This window comes from Bombus vosnesenskii, unplaced genomic scaffold (genome assembly GCF_011952255.1).
Source record: "Bombus vosnesenskii isolate JDL3184/JDL3185 unplaced genomic scaffold, Bvos_JDL3184-5_v1.1 scf7180000016281, whole genome shotgun sequence".
Lineage (NCBI taxonomy): Eukaryota > Metazoa > Arthropoda > Insecta > Hymenoptera > Apidae > Bombus > Bombus vosnesenskii.
Genome location: NW_022884350.1, coordinates 1697950 through 1723301, shown reverse-complemented (window position 1 = coordinate 1723301; position 25352 = coordinate 1697950). Strand labels below are relative to the sequence as shown.

The window sequence follows — 25352 nt, the reverse complement described above, 5'->3', positions numbered from 1 at the left end:
GTTCTGTTGCGCCCAACAATAGAATTATCTTAATTTTCAAATCAATAGATTACATGGTCGAACTTAAATATACAGTTCGTGGTGCGATAATTAGTAGCCGTACTTTGTTTCATTAAAATCGCTAGAAGACAAGTACTACTTCATCGCAACCGGAGCCTGATGGCTACGTCCACTTTAACGATCCAGCCAAACTCACGTTAATTAGTCGAGATTCACATCGCATGCTCTGGCATTCAAGAACCCTTAAAGGAGTGATCGCTTGTCAAGAACTATTTTCGAAGCTATGGAATGCTTGTAATCAAACCTTTCTTACACGTGTACACAACTATTCTGTCCACCACTTTTCGAGCAGTTCTTGCTTTGTTTGTTTTTTTTTTTTTTTTTTTTTAGTAGTAATTTATGGATATATTTAGTACAATTTGGTTTTCAGTAAATAAAAATAGTTAATAATATTTCTGTAACTTTACGTAATTACATTGACACAAATATATGCGAGTTTCGAAATTTTAAATGACTTATTTATTTATGGTTAATTTACAATCAAAGGTTTGTAGTACGTTCGCCTGAAAGTTCAGAGTTGTTTTTAACGAAACGCAACGAGAAGTTCTTATCGTCGATTAACTTGAGTTGATCCATATGTCGATACGAAAACAAGAAGTCGTTTCCTTCTAATAATTTCCTTCTTAATTGTGTTTTCTGGTTCTTTGATTAAATTCAATTACAAGTTGTTGTAAATTAAATTCAATTACAGGTTGTAATAAAGATTACTATAGCTTTTTAAATATTCATTATTTACATGATTTGTTTATTGAATAATTATAGATTCATAATTACACAATAATTTTGATAAATATTACTCGTAAGTAAACCGTGAACTTTTATGCAAATTCATACTTTTATAAACACGGCTATAGAACTGAGATCTCTTTTACACACAGAATATCGTTGCAAAAGCTTCTTTAATTTATATATTTAACGCGCTTTTGCATATTGTACTGCGTATTATGTTCATTTCCACATCCGTAAATTTTCCATAAATACATAAATATCCGCAATCTATTAATAAATAATTGAGCGTTGAGAGTATATATTTCTTAAATCAACTTTAACATCGAAAGGATTGTTCATTAGAGGGGAACACAGTTAACGACGCTGCTCTTTTGCTAAGAGGAAAACAAATACCTTTCGTCCTATTTTATCAATTAATTACAGATAGTTTTCCCTAACACGATGGCATTCTAAGCATTCCTAATGGACAATTACCACGTAAATTCTATCGGGAGTTCAGAGCGTTAGCTTGGCTTGTTTATTTTTCGCGCCGTGAACGAGAAAACAAGGCAACCTAGGCGAATAAGGATGTCTCGTCAAAGTTAAATTGTTCTTGATGTATCCGAAATCTGTTCGGAAGATAATGCGGCTTTACCATAGATTTACCATAACTCGCAATGAATACGGAAAAGTAGGGTCTTATCTGAGTGTTCACCGATCGGAAAGAAAAACGAATTCAACGTTGACTGTGTTATTAAAGAACGTAAGTTGAAACAAAATAACAAAAGGATCTAAGTGTTTGATATTTTATCTTAATCCATTCTAGTCGTCTTAATTGTTTGTTTAAAAAAAGTACATATTCGTTAATAGAATTTTGCATTTACAGGATGTCCCACGTCTCAACCGACAAGCTTTGTCAACGCGTTTGGGAACTTATTTTGAGCAAAAGATGTTACGTACAGTATGAGTCGATTCGTCTTCGTTTTTCAGATATGAAAGGAAAAGTAGTATAAATCAGAAGCTATTTAACTTATGATGATAATCGTTTATTTCAAACTATATTTTTACGCTGATTTACACTAGTGTATGTTGGTTTACACAAACTTTCCGAAATGTTCGATCGATACAAAACAAACATTACGTAAACAAACGTACAGCTCGTTTCAACGAGTGCGAGAATAATGTGCTAACTCGACAACGAAGACGAATGGACTAATATTTTTAGCTGAAGTGACCTCCAAACATGTTGGCAAAGTATGTCGGTTGACATCTGGGACATCCTCTATGACGATAATATAATTCTAAATTATGATGTTTAATAATCCTTTATAAACCAACCTATCGCACACGCAAATTCTGTCAGATACCCAGATGTGTCAAAAATAAAGCTCATGCTCTATCTTGCTGAAAAATTAATTACCACGGAACATCAACGAGCTCATAGAGTATCGCACAAAAAATTGAAATATGAAGACATTATTTATCTCCACGCATATATTTTACGTGACAGATTCACAAAATTATTGGGACAGTCTGTATATATACAGACGTATAAAGTATCCCTATTCCTTCACGTATCATCATTTTTATAAAAAAATATTCTTTTACAAATATCGTAAATACTGTTCTAAATCTTTGACGTAATATTACGTGATATTCTGTAGAGAAGTCAGAACAGCTATTACTAGCGCATAACAATCTAAAAGCTCGCTAGATGCTTGGTTGTTGTCTAGAGTAGGAGGATACGTTAGAACTGTACCGAAGACTCATCGCAACCAAATTGCCTCTGAAACGTCTCACACGACGCAACGAGATAACCCCGTATCGTGGCGTAGCACTCTGCGCCATTTACCGTACGAGACAACGAAGCCGAGCATGTTGTATTAGCAATGTGATGGAAGAATACGCGGTGTTCACTTGCTGATGCAGATAGTTGACGCCTAAATCGTGTTAGGAAATGATTTATACACCAGCGTGCAAAAATAAAGGATCGCTAAATTTTCGATGTAAAATTGTCGATATTTAAACAGTTACATTCGTATAAACTTTCGTCTAGACATCGTAACAAAATCGCACGACGATTCACCTAAGCTCGTCTGAAATTTTAAAGTGTGACAGCTAAACTTTCACAAGTCTGAGTTGATTTTTTTCAAAGATGTTCTTTTTACACTATTTAACGGATGGGAAACTAAAAATAGTTTTTCTCAAACTTAAATGCACCAAGCACACGTACTATACACAAGGTACAAGTTCAACTTCTTCCTGGTGCATTTTTCGTTATTTTAGTGTCTGCGGCGCACTGCATTCAGAGTTTGATAAAACGGTGATAAAAAGTCGCACATAAAGTTTTAAGAGGTCATCTGTAAAGGAGAGACTTCAATCTTTAAACTCATTGTGGTTTCAGTCATAAGAAACATTTCCAATGTCCGTAGAGACGTTTGGATTTGTACAATATTCGAGAAGAAGAAGCATCTTCGCTTTTATACCTGCATAATGTAGGAACACCTGTTTCTAAAAAGCTGGTTGCTGCACATCAGTCAACGGAAGATTCGAATCGGTAGTGACTTGTATTGTTGTGCCTTGGAGTGTCAACATTGTTTTGGTTTGTTAGGTTCAAAGGTAAACAAACTCCGGACAAAATATTATCGCCGTTATTTGTAATCGTCAACCAGAGTTACATTTGTACCTTTTGTAATAGTACCGGCCGATACAAATAGACGAACATGTTCTCTAGGACAAACAGTATAGCGAATCATTATAGCTAGTCACACAGTCGAATAACGAACGTAGAGTTGAACAGTAGCATTGAGCGAGCGACGATTACGACCGGGATACACTGTCTCTGTACTTGTATTTAAAGTGATTTTAATATACACTGACTATTACAATTTTATTACTCGTCTCTTTAATAAATCAACCAATACGTATAATAATCCACCTCAAGGTGAATTGAGGATTGTGTAAGTTAAAGCTTCACGCTTTAAAACGAACCACGCTGGATTTTTGTACCACATCTTTGCACGAAGTTATAGCAGTTTAAACATCGAAAATTATCATCAATAACTTAATCATTATTCACTTTTGCATGTGAATGTAACTGTTTGATATACATGAGGTGATCGTCGGTGAAGGTGCTCACAAGAAATACTCTTGATTTTCAACAATAACGTTTATTAAATTCTGGACAATTAACAACAAATAACAATTAACCACGATTAACGTTTAACAACGATTAATAACAAGTAACGATTAACACTGAACTCTCAAGAGACAATAACCCGTTTCTCTAATTGTGTTGGCTTCGCAGCTCGAGGCAGAATGAATCTTTTAGTTCAAAACCAAACAGATTCTTTCCTTTGTTGCCTCTCGATATCCTCACTACGCGCGCGTTTATTAGAAGTCCGCGACGATTGCCGCATATGCATTCTACCGAATATTCGGCGAAAGAACCGTAGGGATATCGATGATACATTAGGCCTATCGGCTTTACTCTTTGAAGGTATAGGGCTTTATGTCACGAAGCCGTTGGAAATTTCCGTGGTCGAGTGCCGCCACATACGTAAGAAATATACCGAAGGAATGTGTATATGTTGTTGAATTAGTTTTTAATTTCACTAATATTAATTTGAGGTTGTTGATTGTTAAACGCTTCAATTTGGTGCAATTCAGTATAAAATATATATTTTTCTCAGAAGTGAACGTGAATTTTCGCAGAAATAAAACTCAGAATTAATAAAAAAAAAAAAAAAATGATTTTCAAAATATCTAGATACGATCGTGATAACGCATTTCGAATAAGATTTATGACGCGAACGATGTTATCTGATGAGCAGAAATTTTATCGATAGCACAGGTGGAAAGGAATTATTTGATGTTTTATCGATAGCACTGGTATTCCAATATTAAACACGAAGTTCATATCTGAATTCTTTCTCAAACAAATGTAATAATGTCAATTTAAGAAATGCAGTTGTTCCCCTTTCATCCGCAATAACGCGAGTTCATTTGGATTTAATTGCACAAGAGATGTGTATCATAAAAGAAAGCAAACGTCACTTGGGTTAAGAATGTTACTGTTTTAGATGGTTTCAAGTAGTTTCATGTTACAAATAAGGATGCTCCAGACATGTTTGAGTCTAGCAAAGCATCCGACTGTTTTCTCAATGAATGAACAGTTTTTTTTTGTTTGTTTGTTTATGAAAGGGATTTGGAGTGTACGAAAGAGCGAGAGGATTTTTTCATTTCGCGAAAGTAATGGATCCAGAAGCCAAATGCTTTACATTTCAAACTAACGTGATGGAAACATCGTAACGTATTTCTACAACGAAATGGATCACCTTACTTAAAAGGAATTGTCATCAGCCGCTGACAACCGTGCTGCTTTCCCGCAATATCAAGATTTTTTACTTTCGCAAGATATTTGTCATAACCGATATTACGGTACACGAGGCAGAAGATATTTATAACGGCCATTATTGCAACAGGCATAAGTAGATAATATATTACACTCGCACCTTGTTTCTGCCTAATATGCATCTAACAAAGCTAAAATAATTTTCTACCGTGCTACCCGATATAACGTTTCACCGGAGGCTCAATTAATCATCCTTCTCATCAAAATTCGATCCGCTTCCTTTACACTGTGAAATAACGATAACAAAGCTGGAGCCAGCCTGGATATTGTAATTTGGAGAATATCGCTGATCTTCGGGTGAAAGGTGGAGGTATTATATGCCGGCAAAACTTACGATTACTTCGATCTTTTGCCGTTAGGCACACAGAGTCGCGAAGACAGAGGGAAAGGACGGAAAAAATAAAAAGAAAGGAAGGAATGTTCGCGGTGCGAGTGACGAGGAGGTGAGAGAGTCGTTACGCGAGTAGCCTATTTGAGAAAATATCGACGAGCACAGAAGGAGAAAAGAAATGGGATCGTGAGAGGAGTAGGAGAGAGACTGGAGATAGAAACAGCAGTGGGAACGCTGTCTAACTGAGAATCGATAGAAATTTCCAGTGTGCGCGTCGCGAGCCGCGATATCCATTTCTCTGAACAAATGGCCCAGTATCGTAATCTTTTTCAAGTGTTCGCCTCTTACTCTCTCGTTATTTTTCGATATCCGACTGCCCCGGAAGTTTGACCTGAATCGGAGACAGGCAGGCAAATAGAAATAGATCCTCCCACGAAGCATGGGTGGTTGAAATTCCAACGTGCAAATGCTTTCGCTATGCTCTATATATGAAACGTATTTATAATGGCGAGATCTTAAACATACTTTCTGTTGCGGTGCACGTTTTGGTTACTTTCACTAGCCTCTGTCTATCCAAGTAGGTACCTTGGCGCGAAATATAAATTTGTTCAACGATTCGATTAATTTCCCCATGTGATATTTCTTATTACAGACGATCATTTTCCAGGCAGATCTTATCGAGAAACGTGAAACGACAACGCTATATTCAGTTTCTTTTCTTACCTAGAATTCTTCGCGATATTAATAGGGGTACACACGTGTATATATATCACAAATTCATCTTGTTCTGGGATAGATATACAAAATATTAATATAATATTATTATACTCTATTATTGTTTTATATTATATTAATATTAATATGATATCAGTATAAATACCGCAAAATATTAATAAAATAAATTGTTATTATTATTGTAAATAATAAAATATAATTGTTATTATTATTATATTATTATATATAATACATAATATATATTAATATATATTAATGTAATATTAATATAATAACGTATATTAGTATTTCAATATATGAAGGTTTCAAAATAATTGCAGTAAAATATCTGATAGATGCTACTCTAGTAAAAAAAGAGTTTGCAACGTTTAGTGAAAATGGTTATAAAATGTTGTGAGATAATAGCTAGGTTAATATTTGCATTAATAGATTAGTTAAGAGATTAGTTAATTCGTGAAGGAATATGTATATAAATAATATATCAGAAGGATATACGGCTCAGATAACAGTTACATAGTTTGATAAGAGGAGTGTGTAAATAATATCTATCAGAAGGATGTACGTGGAGAGTGTAAGGTAAAGAAGAATAAAAATTGTAAACCGAGTGCTTTTTCACGACCGGCAGGCTGAGATATAAGCTGCTATTATTGTTATAAAGAGATGTGAAAATAATGGAGTTTATCATAGCTTCCCATATAGAGCAACATTTTCACATTTTCTTGACTGCAAGGTCATTAACGATGATATTGATGTCTAGATGGGATATATCTTCAAATAGATATATATTTGTCTCTTCAAAATAGTTTATCCTGTTTCAAACGTGGTTCTCTAATGTCAAAGCTGTGTTCGGTTTTGCGTTGTATTTCTGCCTTTGTGCTTTTTACATTTATTCTATGCGCATCCGAAAATGATACCAGCACAATACATGAGCCTCTAAAGGAAAAAAATGTTCGCTCACGTCGTGTTCGTTTTATAGAACGTGGTTAATTCGCTGGAATTTTACCTCATTAGTATTTAGTAATGGTTACAGGAATTTACAAGATCATACTTTGCTAGAAAGCCACTGTAGATTCGATTCTCGTTTTAGCGAAGTGATTAATGGCGATGCAGTACAGACAATAGTAGAAGTACGTACTTAGCTACAGAGGATTTTTCGTTGCAGGAATTGCGGAACGTCTTTCTGCTTCCTTCTTCCAATGGTTATCTGTTCCGTAATTGCGACAATTTAATTAATCAGCGCGAGCAAGATAGATAACAGGTAAAATCGAATGGACGATCAGCGTGATGAACGAGTATTGCCGACAACTGCCTTAGTCCGTAAATGATTAATTTTATGGATTAACAGGAAGTATTGGAAACGAAGCATTACACGTGGAAATAGAATTTAGGGCGAGCTGTTTAGCTTTACGCCCGAATTTTCATTCAATCAGCGCATTAATTGCAACGTTTTCTAAACGGAGAATTGTCTTTCTTAAAAATAGTTATAGAATCAAATATTTCACGCTTTTGTTCAGAAGTTGCGAAAAATGAATTAAGCTACATAGCTTTCTATGAGAAATATTTTAGATAAAATATTGGCGTTAGTCGTATATAAAATTTTCTAATTGTTCTAATTAAAATGTAGCAACTTTTGCATACTTCTACCGAGTAAATGATAAACATTAAATCCTGTGTTTCTCTATGCAAAGTTTAACTTCTATAATGGAATCTTTTAGAAAACAAGCAAACAGCTTTAGAGCGTAAAAGTACAAAGTTTGCGAATGTGTGATATGGTAATACGCAAGATGCCTCGTCTGAAAAGAGCCTGTCGCTGCTATGATGATATCCAACAGTAAACGATTCTGTCCGTTATATCATCTACAAACGAGACAATTAATATAACAACGAATTATGTTATATATTTTTTTACCTTTTGGAGACATTGTAATAATTAAAATGGGCTTTCATCGGCATAGAACGTTTGCAAAACTAAATTTCATAAATTTTGAGATCTCTTCAATTTTGTATTGGTACATAAATCGTTATTTATTTGTCATTAATTTATTAATCACTGCTGTAGAAAGTGCGTGCAAATTTTGCAATTTTATTAATTACAAATAGTTCTACAATCATCGATGTTTACATGCAGTAAGTGTACATTTTCTCCTTTTACAATTGCAATTCATATCGATATATGTATGTTCATACATGTATAATAATGTGACATTGGCTTTCCTAGTGTTAAGACAGTGGAACTAAAGCTTTAACAGAAAACTTACCAGGCCTGGTCAAATGACTGGTTTTAAAATTTAAATTAAGATTGTACATTCATTGTTACTTCGTTCGTTCATCTAATTTTCTGTAAATTCATATATTATTTGATTAATCAATTTCTCAATTTTTGTTGATATAAGAATTTACATAATGTTAGACGAAAAAAAGAAATAACAATGAATGTACGATCTTAAATTAAATTTTAACATCAGTCATTTGACCGAACCTAGTGAAGTTAGCGTTAAAATTTCTCACGAAATTTCCCTGAAGCTTCCGACGAAAGTGAAAAATTGTAATTCTCATTAAACGTGCTTATAATGCAGATACGGGCAAAATTTCGGACAAAACTGCATTCAGAGAATCTTTGAATGGTGAAACTACATTCCTTACGAACTTTGGACTTTGACCATAAGCGAAAGTCGTGTTAATTTTACTTCTGGTCGAATAAAAAGTTGTGAAACATTTATCGATGTTCCAATGCATTGTATTGGAAACTTGAACAATTGTACATATTATCGCAGTTAGAGATGACTCAAAGATGAATCATTAGTCTGGTTTATGCTCGACACTTAACGTCTGATATCCTTTTAAGGAAAAAGATAGTGATATTTCAACACGAAATTAAAATTAGAAGCTAGTGCGCGAGATTATACAAATTATGCTTAAGAAACGGGTTTGAAAGTTATCCTACCTCAAAGTGAATATTTTGGACAGCTTAGTCGCAAGTTTTAAACACTCGTCTTCTTCGCGTTTTTGATAGTCGCTAGACAGCCAGGAAAGAACAGAGGGAAAAAAGTGGCGAGAGAGATGAAATGTTCGCGTTTAAAGCCGCAGCCATAACGCGTGAAATCCCTTCTTTTTCCTTTCCTGCTTATTATACGCGTCCCCTTTTTCAGTATTTTCTTCGTGCACTGCGCAAAAATAAATTCCAAAGTTAGTTCTATGCTTTGCTATATACACTCTTCTGTTCTACGTACATTCAATGTAACTTTTCTACTATTTTTTTGTGTAAATGTTCCAGTTGCAGCAAAGTTTCACTTTGTACATGGTGGCAAGATGACTTTGTTCCTTTAATTTATTAAGGAAACGTCAAATACTTTTAATTCGATTAGTTTGAGAAGAAATTATGGAGATGTTAACGAAATGCATAGTTTTGCGTGAAAATGTAAAATGTAATAACCTCGAGCTGTTCTTTAATCGTAACAATTAAAAGCACGACTAAAGAATTCTAAATGAATATGCATGTGTAGATTTATACTAACTTTCCACGTTCTTATTTTTATTAATGCAGTTCAAATGCCTATGAAAAGATTATTTTGCGGTATATCGGGCATTATACATTATTAAACAAAGTTATAATTTATAATACATTATTTTCGTAAATTGCATTAAATTACCTCGCAACATTTTTCTCCGTAAAACTCTTAAAAGCTCTTTTAATCTCTGTTTTCTTTCTGCACATCTTTCCTAAGACAGTCAATTAATTTCTCAACATTTTCCGAAATTGCAATGGTCTGGCGAATAACTTTCGTGTGTTCGTTAAACAAATTTTGTCTCCTGCAAGCGTAACCACGTTATTTCGAAACTAGCTACCATTCCCTGTTCTTAGTTCCAGTATATCATTTTATGTTCTAAAGATATAACTGATAAAACAATAAAATTTAACTGTAAAGGAAAGAAAAAAAAGTAGCGTCGAATTTTCTGTCCAAATAAATCGAAACCTTCGAATATATTAGAAATATATCTAATATATTAAACTGTATTAAAATATTTCCGCGTATTATTCGTGAAATCTTTTCGTATATTCTGTAAATTTCGTTATGCTTTATTTCAGCTTAATTATTTCTCTCTGCAAACTTTCTTCCAGATGTTACACGGTACTGGAAAACCACAGTTAGTATGGTAAGAACATAATGGCACGTATTAAAATTCACTACCGCCTTGGCTAAGCTGTACTACATTGCAGCTAACAGGCTGTGTAACACGTAAAGTTTAACATTTCAGGCGTGTCTGCATTACGCTTGGATGTGCTTCATTCGCGGATGTTATATTTTTTATTCGATTCTACTTCGCGAATTTCTGTAATAACCACACACATACAGAGAGAGAAAGAGGGAGAGTGAGAGAGAGAGAGAGAGAGAGGACTCATTTTATCACGTTTTATTGTAACGTAGTATGAAAGTTAGAGTTTAAAAATATTCCGAGCCGACTGTTGATCTTAAATCATAAACCACGCAATTAAAATATTATGTTTTTCCTACGCAGATACATTCTGTATTTCATGGAGCAAAAAGCGTAAAAAATATGAAAGAGTGGAAAAATGTGGACGTTGCGAAGAGGTGGAAAGTAAGGAACGTATATGACTGACCCAGTTCGTATAAGATGTATACATTGTTATATGTTTACATGTTGGATAATCGAAGGCCATTGATGAAAACGCGATAAGTCGCATTTTTTATCTCTTATAGGAAAGTAATGTGCAAATTAGACACGCTATCAACCAGTCCTACGTGAAATCTAATTTTCCGTTCGATTTTTGGTTTACGTTTGAAGTATGTGACTTGTCACACTTTTGGACGTTTTATTTATTTATTTTATTTTCTCCATTCGTACATCGCATGTGTTTTTACATTGCAACTAGTAGAATTAATATAAATTAACATAATTCTATACAAGACCCTCCTGAGCATTTAAAGAATACAAATAACATTAATCACGCAGACTAATTATTAAATTAATTGAGTCAAACTAACACAATAACCAAACAAAATTCTTTAATTGTTTTTTAACCTTTTAATCGCCATAAAGGTTAACAAATCAAAAAGCAAAATGAATTTACAGGGCAGATCTTAAAATTGAACTTGCCAAAAGAAAAGCCAACGTACTTAGAACACGACCGAAACTCGCAAATTAACGAATTTTTATCATCGTATCTAATCATCGTGAAAGTTGAGAATTTAGAATGATGCACTTATTATACGTATTTTTCATTGTGCTTTATAATTAGAGACAAAAGCATCGTACGGCCTTGAATAGTTTCATTCACGTAGCATTTGACGTCGACGCGAGCGGATGTCGCAGCGACAATCTACAGCCGCAAGCGACACTTATAAGAAAATTGTTCCATGATAGCGTTAAACATTAATGGTTCGAAGGTTATCCGTTGACTTCTCGCACAATTGAAAAGTTGCTCAGGGTCGGTTTTGAAGTGGGCTGCTGTGTCGTTCGAGAAAATGAAGCCGAAGAACAAAGCACGCTGATTACTAGCGTGGTCAAAAGACAATGCAATGTAATGGGAATGGTTGGAACAATACCGGAGAGACTGAACTATCACAAGGCGAGTGCCTATCAACATGTACTTCGATGAAGTGCGCATACTGACAGAAGAAACGCGCGGGCAACAGATAAATACGCCCCCTTGCTGCGCTGAATACCTTCCGGGAATGTACAATTTTTCTGTCCCATTGATATTTCGTTTCTCCAAGATGGAAGGAGTTGTATATTTGACAACGTGGTTTGTTGGTTCTCCGCAATAGGTTAATTGGTATACTCTCCTTGTTCTAAAATATTTTAACGTAACATGTCTTAAAGAGTAAAACGACAACAATAACGGAAGATGAAGCAAGAAATTTAATTGGAATATACTTTTTCAATATTTAAGCATGAAATCTCTTAGGATATTTGAAGTTTCTTGAAAGATATTTTTTTAAGGATATTTTTAGGATGTTTTGTTATGATATTTTTAATTGGAGAAGGAATTTATTTTCTTAGATATAAGTAAACGCGATGCACATTTCAGAAGAGTAATACAGTTAATTATGGAATAATGAATTATATTAAAAATCTCGAAATCTGTATATCTGTATATACCGGAATTGATTAATATTTACTATGCTGGCTACTGTATTAACTAATTCATAGTTCATTAATGTTTAACCAATCAACAGATTAACGTAAATTTACTTCTATTTTCGAATTTCGAAACTTCATACATTGATATATTCTGTTCTTAATTTGATAACTTTAGAATTCGTTCTAATTTGCAAAACAATGTACCTGTACAATCTTTGCGCCACTCACAGTTATATCGCATTTTGAATAGACCAGTGAGGTATAATTTAGATGAGACAGTAGATAGATCTTTAATTACAAGGAACTTTTCTCAAATAAAATTAGAGTACCTCAAATTTCAAGAGAGATAGTTGGGCTGAGTGCCAGGGACGACAGCATCAAGTCTAATCAAATAATTACTTTCTTCGAGTATCACCAATCTAAATATTTATATCTATATAAAAATTAGTTAATTGAAATATGCTTGTGTATTATTATAATATTATTATTATTTCAATTAGAATTGACATAATTCTCCAACTCAATATTAATGATATACAGCATTGTAATCCCTTGAATAGATTGCATTTTAATTGTTTAATTATTTCTCTGAATAGGAAACATTATATTGAATATATATTCATATTCTCTTTAAGTAAAAAAATTAAATTGATACGCGAAATGAAAAAAATTATAGAAAAGATTAATGTTCTGATATAATAGTTTCTAATGTGAATGAAAGCACTATTGTCAATTATAATTTATACACTGCAATTTATTATTTGAATAAAAAATCAAAATGTAGGAGCTACTTTACGAAAGTGGAACTGCTGGGTCTTGTTTACTTGATTGTGATAGACGTGTTGTAAATCCATGTCATCGCCTCCAAGTCCTAATTCGTGGAAATAAAGGCCATTTCCCTTGGGCCTAGTTTCTCACTGTTGATCTGCATTAGCACTTTGCTAACCTCCAAGGTATCAAGATGAAAGGGATGTTTGGGATCCTAAAGGAGCGTCCAGACGATCAATATTATTGTCAATATTATTGTCAATATTTAAGGTTCTCAACATTGTATTGGCACCGTATGTAAGTACATGTATTGATTGTTTAGACTGTCTAGAGATTCTCTTACGTACAATAATATTGAGAATCTTAAATATTGACAATAATATTGACAATGATAGTGATCGCCTAAACGCCCCTTAAGAGGACTACCCAGGCTCCAAGATGTCCATCGATCCATTATCAGCGTTTATTTTTCGTAACGCGATATAAATCAACAGAAAAACTAGTCTGACAAATTTTGTGATGCTCGACACAACAAGTTATTTTTATAAAACTATCTTATACAGGCAAATTAAACGATATTAAGCCACGCTTGAATTTTCTTTGCAATATTCTTCGAACTAGCGTCTTAACTTTCCCTTTATTTAAGATTCTAGTGGAATAAATTAATTAAATTTCTGTATTAACTGGTTAACTGACCATCCATTTCAAAGACTATTGGGATTGTTAATGGACACTGGAAAAATCGCTAAATATAATACAATTACCTTCCAATCATTCGTTTCAGGTTGGTAAGTGGCTAAAGGTTAATAGGAATATTTGATTGCGAGTAAGTTAACCTGGTGAGAGTTGCGTGGAGACTGGCGTTATAATGAACGAGTATCTGTCCAAGCAAATTTGTTTACAGCGTTCGCGGTATATACGTAAACAGTAGCCCATAAACTATGCTATCTACTGGTTCGGATTTTGAGTTATTCATATGTTAATATATGTATTTCCATATTTGGCAATTGGCCAACTACACTCTCCTCCATATTGTTCCGTATGCAAGCTGATATTCCTACAGCGTCCCATACATCCGCGAACCATTCTTCTTTGCCCTGATATTTTATGTGATCCAGCAAATCGATTTCTATAAGCTCGTTATTCTTCGCCACTTGATTTTTTGCTCCCTGCCATTCTTTTGCCGGCCTTTCTGCTTCCATCCATCTGCATTCAGTCGATTCTCTTGTAATTTTCGTATCCATATAGCTTTTTATTTGACTGTTTCTTTTCTTGTCGCGAATATGGGAAATGAAGTCGCGGCGATAAAGAGAGGCGGAAGGAAATTCGCTGTGGAATCTGCATGCACACAAACGGAAGCACGCAGAGACACACAAAGAAACACGCGAGTCAACGGGTAGAAGAGATTGGGCTTATACAGAAACGGGTTAGGCAAAGAGGTAGACGTACGCGTGAAATATTTGTAGAATGCAAACGTACATTCGACCACGAAAAGGAAACGACGTTGTTTATTGCACAACCATACCGTACATCGAGTGCAGTCACAAGCCATTGTGCCAATGTTTCCCTCAGCTTGTCCTGGGGATAATGTCTAGCGATATTAGTTTCAGAATTCGCTACAGATCTCACGTCTTTATCTTAATATTTTTATGTCTGCTATCCAGAAACACCTAGGCATCAACTGAATATTCTGTAGTCGCTCGATAGATTTTAAACTTTCATAACAAATTTTAGCATATAATAGAAGGACACAGACGAAGAGAATATGCCTTAAATTTAGATTTATAAAACATAGACAATGACATTTTTACACCAACGTTTCACAATTGAATTTCATTAAAAATACATGTATAATAAATAAATTATGACAGATAACACGTATAGTAATAAATAAATATATAAAAATACAAAATAGTAAATATTGGCAAAAAATACAAAATAGCAAATATTGGCAACTTGATTTTAATATTGCTCTCTTGTTATATCATCTTTCTTTCAAAGATTTGTGTCAAATTTATTTTATGGTTTTGAAGATAAGAAATAGAAGTTTCAATATTTCTATGAATGGTGCGAACGTTTGCATTCTATTATTAAAAATAAACGAGATATTTAGAAGCTTGGTTTTGACGGAGACACTTTATATAGAAGGACACACATTTCACAAATTTCAATGACTTTGTTATATGTTGCCAAGGTTAATCTTTCGTATATGTATAATTCTAATTTTGTATATGTATAACACCTATTCATTGTATATTTCTTCACACACATTCATTTGTATTATTGTATATTATTTCACACAACATTAGTCTCGCTGTACCATTCATTTTCCCAATGTTAGCTGCATTTACGGTAATGAGGCACGCGCATAATATGCGCGCGAAAGGTATTCACCAAAGCAATACAATATCATCCATGCGTTATATTCGCGTTGAGTATCAATATCTCACTCAGTCGTTATTTCTCGTTCGCTCATATTAATTCCCGAAACAGTTAGTCAAATAAACATCCAGATATGATTTCTACTGTATTTACACGTATGTACTGTCATGAATATTTTCGATTACGAACATCAATGAAACTAAAACTGATCACTGCGGTTACAGATACAAAAATCACACGAGAAGAAACATAATAACCACATTCTGTTGATTCTTCTGTTTCAATGTCGTTTTTATCAGAGTATTTTAATGTGTCATATGTAGCTGAAAATGCAGAGAATCTGTTAGACTCAACGATGTAAGTATTTTGAAAAATTGTTGAGTGGTACAGGACTGAAGAATCCTTTCGGTAAAAAGACTAAAGATACGATTATGTATCGAGAAGCAACGTTTTACAAAGTAATGAAACATCAGATGTTTAGCCTGAGAATCAAATAGAAAGAGAAGTTTGATAACGCGATTGAAATCAATTGACAACGTAGATACTGAAGGTTAAAACTTCTCTGTAACAATGGAAAATCTGTAAAGTGTGATTATAAAAAGAGATAATCAATATACAGGAGAGACGCGTGGGAGAAACTCTAAGGTAACGGAAGAAGGAAGTAAATAGCGAAATTGTGGAAATTCATGATCAAAGAATGCTAATTAAGTTCAAACGGAACTCAGGAGAAAATTAAAACCAGTTGCAATGTGAAAGAAGTTGAAAGAAACTGTAAAACAATAGCAAAGTGAGCATAGGAAATTATCTCGTACAATAGACTCATACAAAGACTATGAGAAACGTAGCGAAGGAATAGAAGTAGCTGAAGCGAACGCTCATTATAAATACAAACATTCACAGGATGATAATGTCGTAGTTCTATCGCGATAGATTCATCAAATGTCAAATGTAATTCAATAGTGTTGTTAGGCTAAATATGCTGCTGCCATATAACCAGCTATGAAACATAATCATACATATATTTGATTTCTGATTAGGATTCACAGTTACGATGTTGTTCTACAGTGGCTACAAAAAATGTTTGCTCATCACACAATATTCATTATAGCATTTACATTCTACTTGCTTAAGTGCAAGTATATTAAATTTCGTATCATTTAGTAATACTTTAGCGCGACTAAAAAAATTTGATACTACGAACATGAAACGTAGAAGCTAAGAAACGTACGTACAAATACAAAAATTGTATTTTTTTCAGTTTCAAATTCAATTTCAAATCCATTTTTCTCGTCTCAAGCGAAAAATTGATCTTCTTATTATCTTCTTTCGATTTATTTTTCCACCTAGAATCACTACCCGATTTCTTGTACCATGATTTCGAACACACCCTGTATATTTGTTCCTAAAGTTTTCCCAATGAATTCGATCTCATTTCAAACGTCAGTTGTGGAATTATACGTGTTTATTCATTGATTGGAATTCTGCTTGGCTTTGGATTGAAATTGATTGGCTTCTTATCACATGAATAACAGATGAAGACAAGTTATAAATATCGTCTCGTAGCAACGGTAATTGTATAAGCGGACGTTGTTTTATCCCATATCTTGCGCTTTTCCTGCAGCTTTAAGGCAGAACCACGTATTTACTATCGAGCATTTTTATCGCCGATGTCACCCCGTACTGGAACGTGTTATTGTCGTCCCAGTTGGAAATTATCCAGGGTACGACCGCTGCCGATTTCACCGGAGATCTGGGAACAACGCAAATATCAATATCTGCTATCGCGCATTTTCCTATAGGAGCTCGCATTTCATTGGTATTAAAGATATCCGATATGCATGGAATTGCGATTGCACTTGGACAGCCGCGTTAACTTGTTCTTTCTATCTACCATATTCTTAAACGTTTCAAACTTAAAGGTCGTTTAAAATTTATTATCCACGTTGACCGAGGTCTTGTCGATCAATCCAATTTACATACGCAATTTAATCTCGTCGAAATCAAATAATTGTGAGCACTGCATTCGGAAGAAACTTGTATTCTAATCATTGGTTGGTAGAATCGTGGATCTGAGAATCGCGCACAATTCCCCCATTCTACGGATAACAGTATTTGAAAGTAAAATCGAATTAGTCTAGTACAGAGTAGAAGAAACGGATCATAGTGTATTTCAATGCGTTTACTGTTGAGATTTTCACAGTTTTCATTTTTACGCTGCGCTGGCTTAATTCGAAATTTAAACGCTAAAAGATTGAAACCCTTTCATTTTGTAAGAGACTTTGCTACGACTCTGCCACTCTTACGTTTTCGCTGGGTCAGTTCTTTTAACTCAAGCACACGAGGCTAACCAGGAACATTTTCTCGCTTTTACTGACCTAAATCAACGGAGAACGAACGGCCGAGTTGCAAAGCTCGTAAAATTGTCGCATGAGATCTCTCCTTTGGTAATTTCCGATATCTATGATCTCGTCACCCTCGTGGTCATATGCTTTTTGCCCTGTCCCGTTCACGTGCTCTTTAATCCTTTCACAAGACAGGTCCCATTTTTATTCCGGCAAAGTGATATGAATTCTTTTTTTCTTTAATGTTACGCGCGTACACAGAGAAGTGCATGCACGCGGAGCAAAAATTGGTGCTCTTGATTAATTTGTCATGCAATTTCCGTCATTACTTGTAATTTCCTGTAATCACTTTAATATTCACACGTAGTATATCACGCTTTTAAGCAGAAAAATAAATACAAATATATGTTCTGATCGTTGGAATTTTTACAGAAAATTTCACTCGTTGCTTACAACATTAATTTGTTATACAGTTACAGTCGTTATTTTTAATGTCGTATAACTACTTTAATATTCAGCCGTATAACCCTTCCATGCAAACGTATGGATTTTAATTAATTTACTTACTGAAATTTGTACGGAAGGTACTTAACTACATTATCTATAGGTGGAATATCGAGTAAAAAATTGGTTACTTTAAAAATTAGAGAATATGTTAGGACTGTTAAATATCCTTGTGAAAAATCTTTGTATTTACTCTCTTGGTACTCTTTTAATCGACCACTTAGTGACATTCAGCGCTACTTTAATGGACCATTACATTGCTTTAATGTATCACAGACAATCCTTTGCGATGTAATATTCCATTTTATTCGTTTAATTATCACCTGTTATTTAGAGTAATGTATCGATTGTCCCATTACGTTTGAACTGTCTGTAATTAGCTATTGCTTTGTAATTTTATCGACAATATAATATCTTCTTTAGATATTATAAGATTTTTCTAAAAGATCGATGTTCGTTGCTTGTTTAAATATTATGTGATTTCGAAAAGAGTATCTTTCGGTATCGTTGATACGATTTGTATTCAGGATCGAGGAAAACACAATGTAAAACGTATTTTTCTATCTGAAAATCTTCTCCTTGATTAATATAATACTTCAACATTTTTATATAATTAACTTTCTATGGCATAAAACTTTGTCCCCTGTCAAATAATAACAGTTTTTAAATTCCTGTCGAATATTGAAGCTCTTTTCGAAATTCTTGAGATTTTAGTACCAAAGTATTTTGTATAATTTCATCGACCTCTTTTTACTTTTTGTTTTGTCAATCGATTCGGTATAAACTATATGTATGAGCATTATGCAAAGGAACAGGCAAGGAATTTAAAATATTGTGCTAAGTAATTGATTATGGAAGCAAAGCTTGCAAAAGGTAAAAACAGCTTTTGGAGAGAATACGCAAGGTAAAAGGAGACGAGGGGAAAAGTTAAGAAAGAAAGCCAGTATGAAGCCATGAAAATGCGTTAAAGTTTCCTACTTAGTTTATGATGGAAATTTGTGTTAAAATTTTGCAAAGTTATTGGCTATTTTATATTTTTTTCGTATGTAATTACCGATAACCACTGGTAGTAATTACCCGATGTTAAATAATAATAATAAATATGAAATAATTAAACGTATGTAATTACCAGTGCATGAACCTCATTTGCAATGGCTTTTGAACAAGAACCAACATGACATTAATTGGCAGCTTCTATAGAAATGTATATTTGAAAACAATAAATGAAATCAGATTTTTGTTTGCAGTAGAAATATAGTCATTAACGGTGGCCAATAGGTAAAATGGCAGTTACAACGAAAGAGTAACGGTTTGTGCTTTTGTTTAATGCTAGAACCACAACGGCGAAAATTACCAATTCGTAATTTGTCGTAAAAATTTTGTAGGTTGACAACGATGCATTTTTAGAGATCCAAACGAGTTTTCGTAAAATATACGAATAGAAGCTTGAACGCAAGTAATAGGTGAAACTTTCAAACGAGAGATACAAGTTTTAACATTTTTAATCGTCTGAAGGATCGAATGAATGGATCAATGAATCGTAAAAGAGAGAATATTTAAAGATAAAATATTCAGAGATAAAGAAGAGAGATGACCAAAGAACTGATATATTTTTATGCTATTCTAAGTTAACTGAAACTTCAGTTTTAGTTCTGTCTCATCCTAACCCTAATCTACCTAAAGCTAAGTCCAATTTCTAGTCCATCAGGCTGAAATAAACAAAGAAATTCATACTTTAGTAATTCCAGTATTAAAGTTTCGCAATGGATCTTCTGTGGCAAGTTGTTCATAATTTTGTATCTTCGTATGGCGCGGTGTGCACGGTGTGTAGGATCGGTATGTAGGTTAGAACAAAGCAGCCACCTTGCTGCCTTCCTTCCTCTGTAACGTAACCCCTGTTCGAGCCAAGTTAACTCAGTCGAGCTAACATATCCCTGGGATTTAGGATTATTTAAGTCGGTAATAACAAAGCTGGCTTCGGTGTCGTTCTCGTTTTCCTTGCAGTTGTTCACGCTGTCAGACGTAACACCTCTCTATTCCTCTTCTCTGTCTTCCGCGCCGACTCCTGCCACTGCCCTCTTTAACATATACAGTGAAATTTAATTACTTCGAGCGGGCACTCGCCAAAACTCCACTTGAGCGTGTAATAATTTCGTCGGAAGCCGAGAGAAATGCCGGGAATGAGGAGGATTGGGAAAACGAACGCTTCCCAAACCCTCGACAGGAACTCGCGACTAGCAGAGATATTCTAATCCTTCCCGCTTGCTTCCCCTTTTAATCCCTGTCTATCTGTACACCTTGCCTGCACCGCGATTAATCGAATTCCCACTTTTTGCGCCTCTTCCACGTCTTGGATGCCGTAATCTTCCTGCTAATGACTCGGTTACGGCAGCCCCATCAAATTTAACGCGATTTAAGTCGATTTCATTCGTTACATTTCGTTAGTCGTTCTGCAAGTTTTGTTAATTTCGTTAAAGAACGAACGCAAGAAATTGTCAGCGTGTGTGCCGGCCGACACGCGTGACTTTGTCGAGCCGCGGCTATCGCTTCGTCTTTTCTCGTTCGTAACGAGAACGAGATGAAGATTGACGTTAATAGCGGGCCTCTACAGAATCATTAAAAATTTTCTCAGCTTCTCAAGATGGAAACAAGTCACAATCTCGAGGATCAAAACAAATTGTACGGAATCAATCTGGGCATGTCTCTTGGAGGAATCCGATTTGTTCTAGTTCCGATCTTGTTCCGATATGTGATGAGTGCAGCATAAAAATGATCGTCGATCATCTCGTCATATGGTGTGACAAATTTCTACAATAGGGAAAATTATAATATGTTATTTCGAGTAAATTTTGCTCTGATTGACCTGTTATTTGGTACAATCCTTTTATTATACAATTATTATACAATATTTTTGATTATATATTTTTACAATATTTTTCATATTTTTTTGATAATGCAATTATAAAGGGAAAATTATTATCGAACAATTTGCTAACTTTAGTATTGGAATTTGTGGTATTAATAACAGATTTCTTAGTTTTCAATGTAACAGTTCTGAATATTCTTCTGTTAGTGTGATATTTAACGTTGAGAATATCATGCAGGTAACTTTTGTTAGTTGCATTTAATGTATATACGTGTATAATATTAAAAGTTTCGTACATATTTTCATGGCTAATGTAATCAGCTTTTTGTAAAATATGTCTCAAGTTTCAAGAAGCAATATATCTTCAGCATTTCCCAGTTGCAGATCTTCAGAGAAGTTACGATTCGGGTATACTTCAAGTTTTAAACTTTAACATTTTCACGTTTCGACCAGAGCTTCAACTTTTTTGCGCCATTCATCATAGCGTATCTCTATGTGACATCGTATATTTTTTCAACGTTATTATTTTTACATTTTTATATCTCCGAGTATTGAAATTTCTTAACCGTAGCATACAGAATAACGCATAAATAATATTTCACTGTTTGCAAGTTTATAACTAAGCTAGCAGGGGAGCATGTAGTAGCAGAAACATGATAGAAGATCAGATGCTTCAGATGTTTGATGCTGTTGTTCGTGAATAAGTCAAAAGTTCTCAACTGTACTTCCTTAACCAAAATTCTTTAACCAAGAAATAAAATAGCTTTTTTTGTAGCAGCATAGGTACGCTTAAAAGCCGTGGTTACAAAATTACAAATATTTTCTCATTTTTGTTACAATTACATATATTTTTTAACGATCAATGATAACAACTAGATAGCATTATTAATTACATATTAACGAGTATATAATTTCTGGTGATTTAAATCATTTTTAGTTTGTACATTTTTCTACTTTGTTGTTGTTTGTACATTTTGTTTGTACATATTTTTGTTTCAAATGTTATGCATCCTGTGAATACCATTTACGGTTTTGCGAATATTTTATCCTACAGCATACTGATATCAATTTAAAAGTAAATACGGTACACAAATACACTAAAATTAATAAAATCTTAAAACAGTTAATTCTGTTTATCGTGCAAATAAAATATGAAAATAAAAGTAATATTGTTCTAATGAAGGTAATCATCGCGTAGCGGCACATGAGCCAACGGAAGACTCAAATCGGAGCGACTCATATTGTTGTGCCTTGGAGTGTCAACATTGCTTTAATTTGCTAGGCTCAAAAGTAAACAAACTCCGAACAAAACATTATCGCCCTTCGTAATCGTCAACCAGAGTTACATTTGGACTTTTTGTAAACTCCCCGATCGATATAAATAGACGAACGTGCTCTCTAGGACAATCAGTATAACGGAGCAGTATAACGGAGCAGTATAAGGGATCGTCATAGCGGATCATCATAGCGGATCATCATAGCGGATCATCATAGCGGATCATCATAGCGGATCATCATTGCGAATCATTGTAACGAATCATTGTAACGAATCATTGTAACGAATCATTGTAACGAATCATTGTAACGAATCATTGTAACGAATCATTGTAACGAATCATTGTTGTGAATCATCATAGCGAATCATCATAGCGAATCATCATAGCGAATCATTATAGCGAGTTATACAGTATCATTGAGCAAGTGACAGTTACTTACAGGTCTCTGTGCTTGTATTTGAAGTGATTTTAATATACACTGACTATTACAATTTTGTCACTCGTCTTTTTGATAAACTAACGCGTTTAATAAACCACCTCAATCGTATTTCATGCAAATTGTGAAAACAGAATGTTTCTGTTTATATGCTCAACACGCAACATTGTGTCTACATACTTTAGTTTTGTTATTTCATGTGTTGGAAAATACGCGTATTAAATGCTTGTAATTGTTGAAAATGGCATTTGAACTTTGCGCTGTGTATCAGCACTACAGATTATGCAGCATACACGTGGTATACTAATTAAGAAATATTAGAAAAATCGTCCTAACGTAGGAAACTATGGATGTGATTATTGATATTCCTAATTAAGTTTGGCAAACGTCAACGCTTCGATTAGACAAGGTTTCGTTTTAATCGATTATCGTTGAAATTATATGGTCACTGATTAACAAAGTTATACGAAGACTTACAAAAGACATATCGATTAATAGATGTTCGTTTGATCGAGACTTTTTAATTTAAAACACGTTCCATAATTCCATCTTGAAAACGATATTATTATGCCACAAGAAAATAACTTGCTTCGGTGCATGCAAGTAATAAATCATAGCTACGAGTTGAAAAATATTTTCGTTAAAAAGCTATTAGCTTAAAACACATTTGAGTTCGTTACTATTAATCTTGGTCCGATATTATATAGTACATCTATGTACACTTATATATTTTTGAAAATGTCACGTCTACTTTTACTACTTTACCTTTTTCTAGATTTTCAATTATTAATTTTTGATTTTCTCAACGAAAGTAACAAATTTACTCGAATGCTCAAATGTTCAGGAACAATGCTTTTCTAGTTATTATCGCGATATGCGTTTGTCTTATCCCTCTACAACTATTTTCAAGCGCTTTAAGGATTTCTCAAGTAATAAAGTAAAATGCGTTTGTAATCCGCTCTTTCATGTTACCTACTGTTGTTGGTAACTGTTCATAAGCTGAGGATTCTTCGTTTTACATAATCCCACAGAAAGAAATCCATGGCTCCTAAATCAAGGGATCTCCGTGGCTATTCCGCACAGCCTCCTCTATCAATTCAATGATGCGGATAATGTTCACTCGCAGAGTTCCAAATACAATGATCACAGCGGGGTAGAGCCCTATCGTGTTGATATCAGTATCTGTGCAACGCTCTTAAGTCAAAGTCTTCGAGCAGACTTGGCCTTTCGTATCGAAAGAGAATGAAGTACATTTTATATGTTTAACCCAGTTGCATACAGCGAAGAAAATATTTGTAGAAACATTTCACGTACACATGAGAACAACAATGAGAGAAACTGAGCACACACCCTCTAAAGCAGAATAATTTTTGCAAAATTGGACCAAACTCGATCTTTTATCAGAAGTTAGGGGAATTAGTTTGCTAGATTCGCTAGATTTGCCAGATCTATTAGGTATAGAAATTTTTTTTGAAAAACGTGCAATTGGTCGGAATCGCAAAGGTAAGGTAAATACGATTCCTTGCAACTTTTTTATCTGGACCTGTAATTAAATTTAAACAACACATTCTAAAGATTGTGCTCATTGGTATAACGAATAATCGACTGTTCGAATACTTTGCTCTACAATCTTACAAAATTCAAAATACAAAACACAAAAATACAAAATACAATAAAATCTTACAAAATTCAATCACGATAATTGTATCTCGCTACGATGCTAATATTTTACAGGCAAAATATCTTTTACAATATGTACAGTCGTGAGAGAAAGTGATTAATTGTTAGAATTTCTGTCATACAAACTTACGCTGTTACACAAATTTACAAATTTTCTATATGTCTTACGTAATTGCAGAATCATGAAATTTCTAAGTTTAGAGCGTTCTATACTCGTGGGATTAAAGAATATCGCGCTGCGGATTCTACGTGTAAGACTTGACGAGGATTTGTGGCCGAAAAGAAGAAACACATTTTCACGTGTACCATGAAAAATGTACTGCCGGAAAGTGATACATGAAAGATATCCTGGTTGCCGCACCATATTGTGGTCACGTATATCTAGAAAAAAAGAACCAGAACAGTCTCCCTTCCTGTCATAGTTCATGGCTCTTAAAATGGACTCTGATGTCCAACCGGAGTAATAATTTTTCTTAACGGTTACTTTAACCCCGTTCGCTCTCCGCGTTCTTGTCCCGACCTTTTATTTGGCTATAGAATCTTTACTGCTGTGAACGGTATTATTGAATCGATGAGTCTGTCGTTTCGTTTAACAGCTGGCCCCGTTACGATTTAGTTATAATGGACTTTAAAGATGACACCTTGTTTACTTTTTTAGTGGTTTCTTGTTAATTTGTTGCGTGGTTAAAGCAAATTTTTAAATAACTGTGCAAGGAAAGAATTGTACTTCTTTTATTGCAGAAA

At 34.1% G+C, this 25352-nt stretch overlaps 1 protein-coding gene across 8 annotated transcripts in view; it reads left to right on the top strand.

The window, feature by feature from the left end:
- The window catches only part of LOC117242913 (acetylcholine receptor subunit alpha-like), a 380997-nt gene that overhangs the window by 26334 nt on the left and 329311 nt on the right, over positions 1-25352 (top strand). Inside the window, exon 1 of one of the 8 annotated variants that reach the window (XM_033509967.1) lies at positions 10385-10403. The exons of the other annotated variants lie outside the window; for them this stretch is intronic. Coding sequence (XP_033365858.1) covers positions 10401-10403 — 3 coding nt within the window. The 5' untranslated portion in view covers positions 10385-10400. Of the gene's footprint in view, positions 1-10384; positions 10404-25352 lie in introns of those variants that run through there. 8 annotated transcript variants of the gene reach the window in all.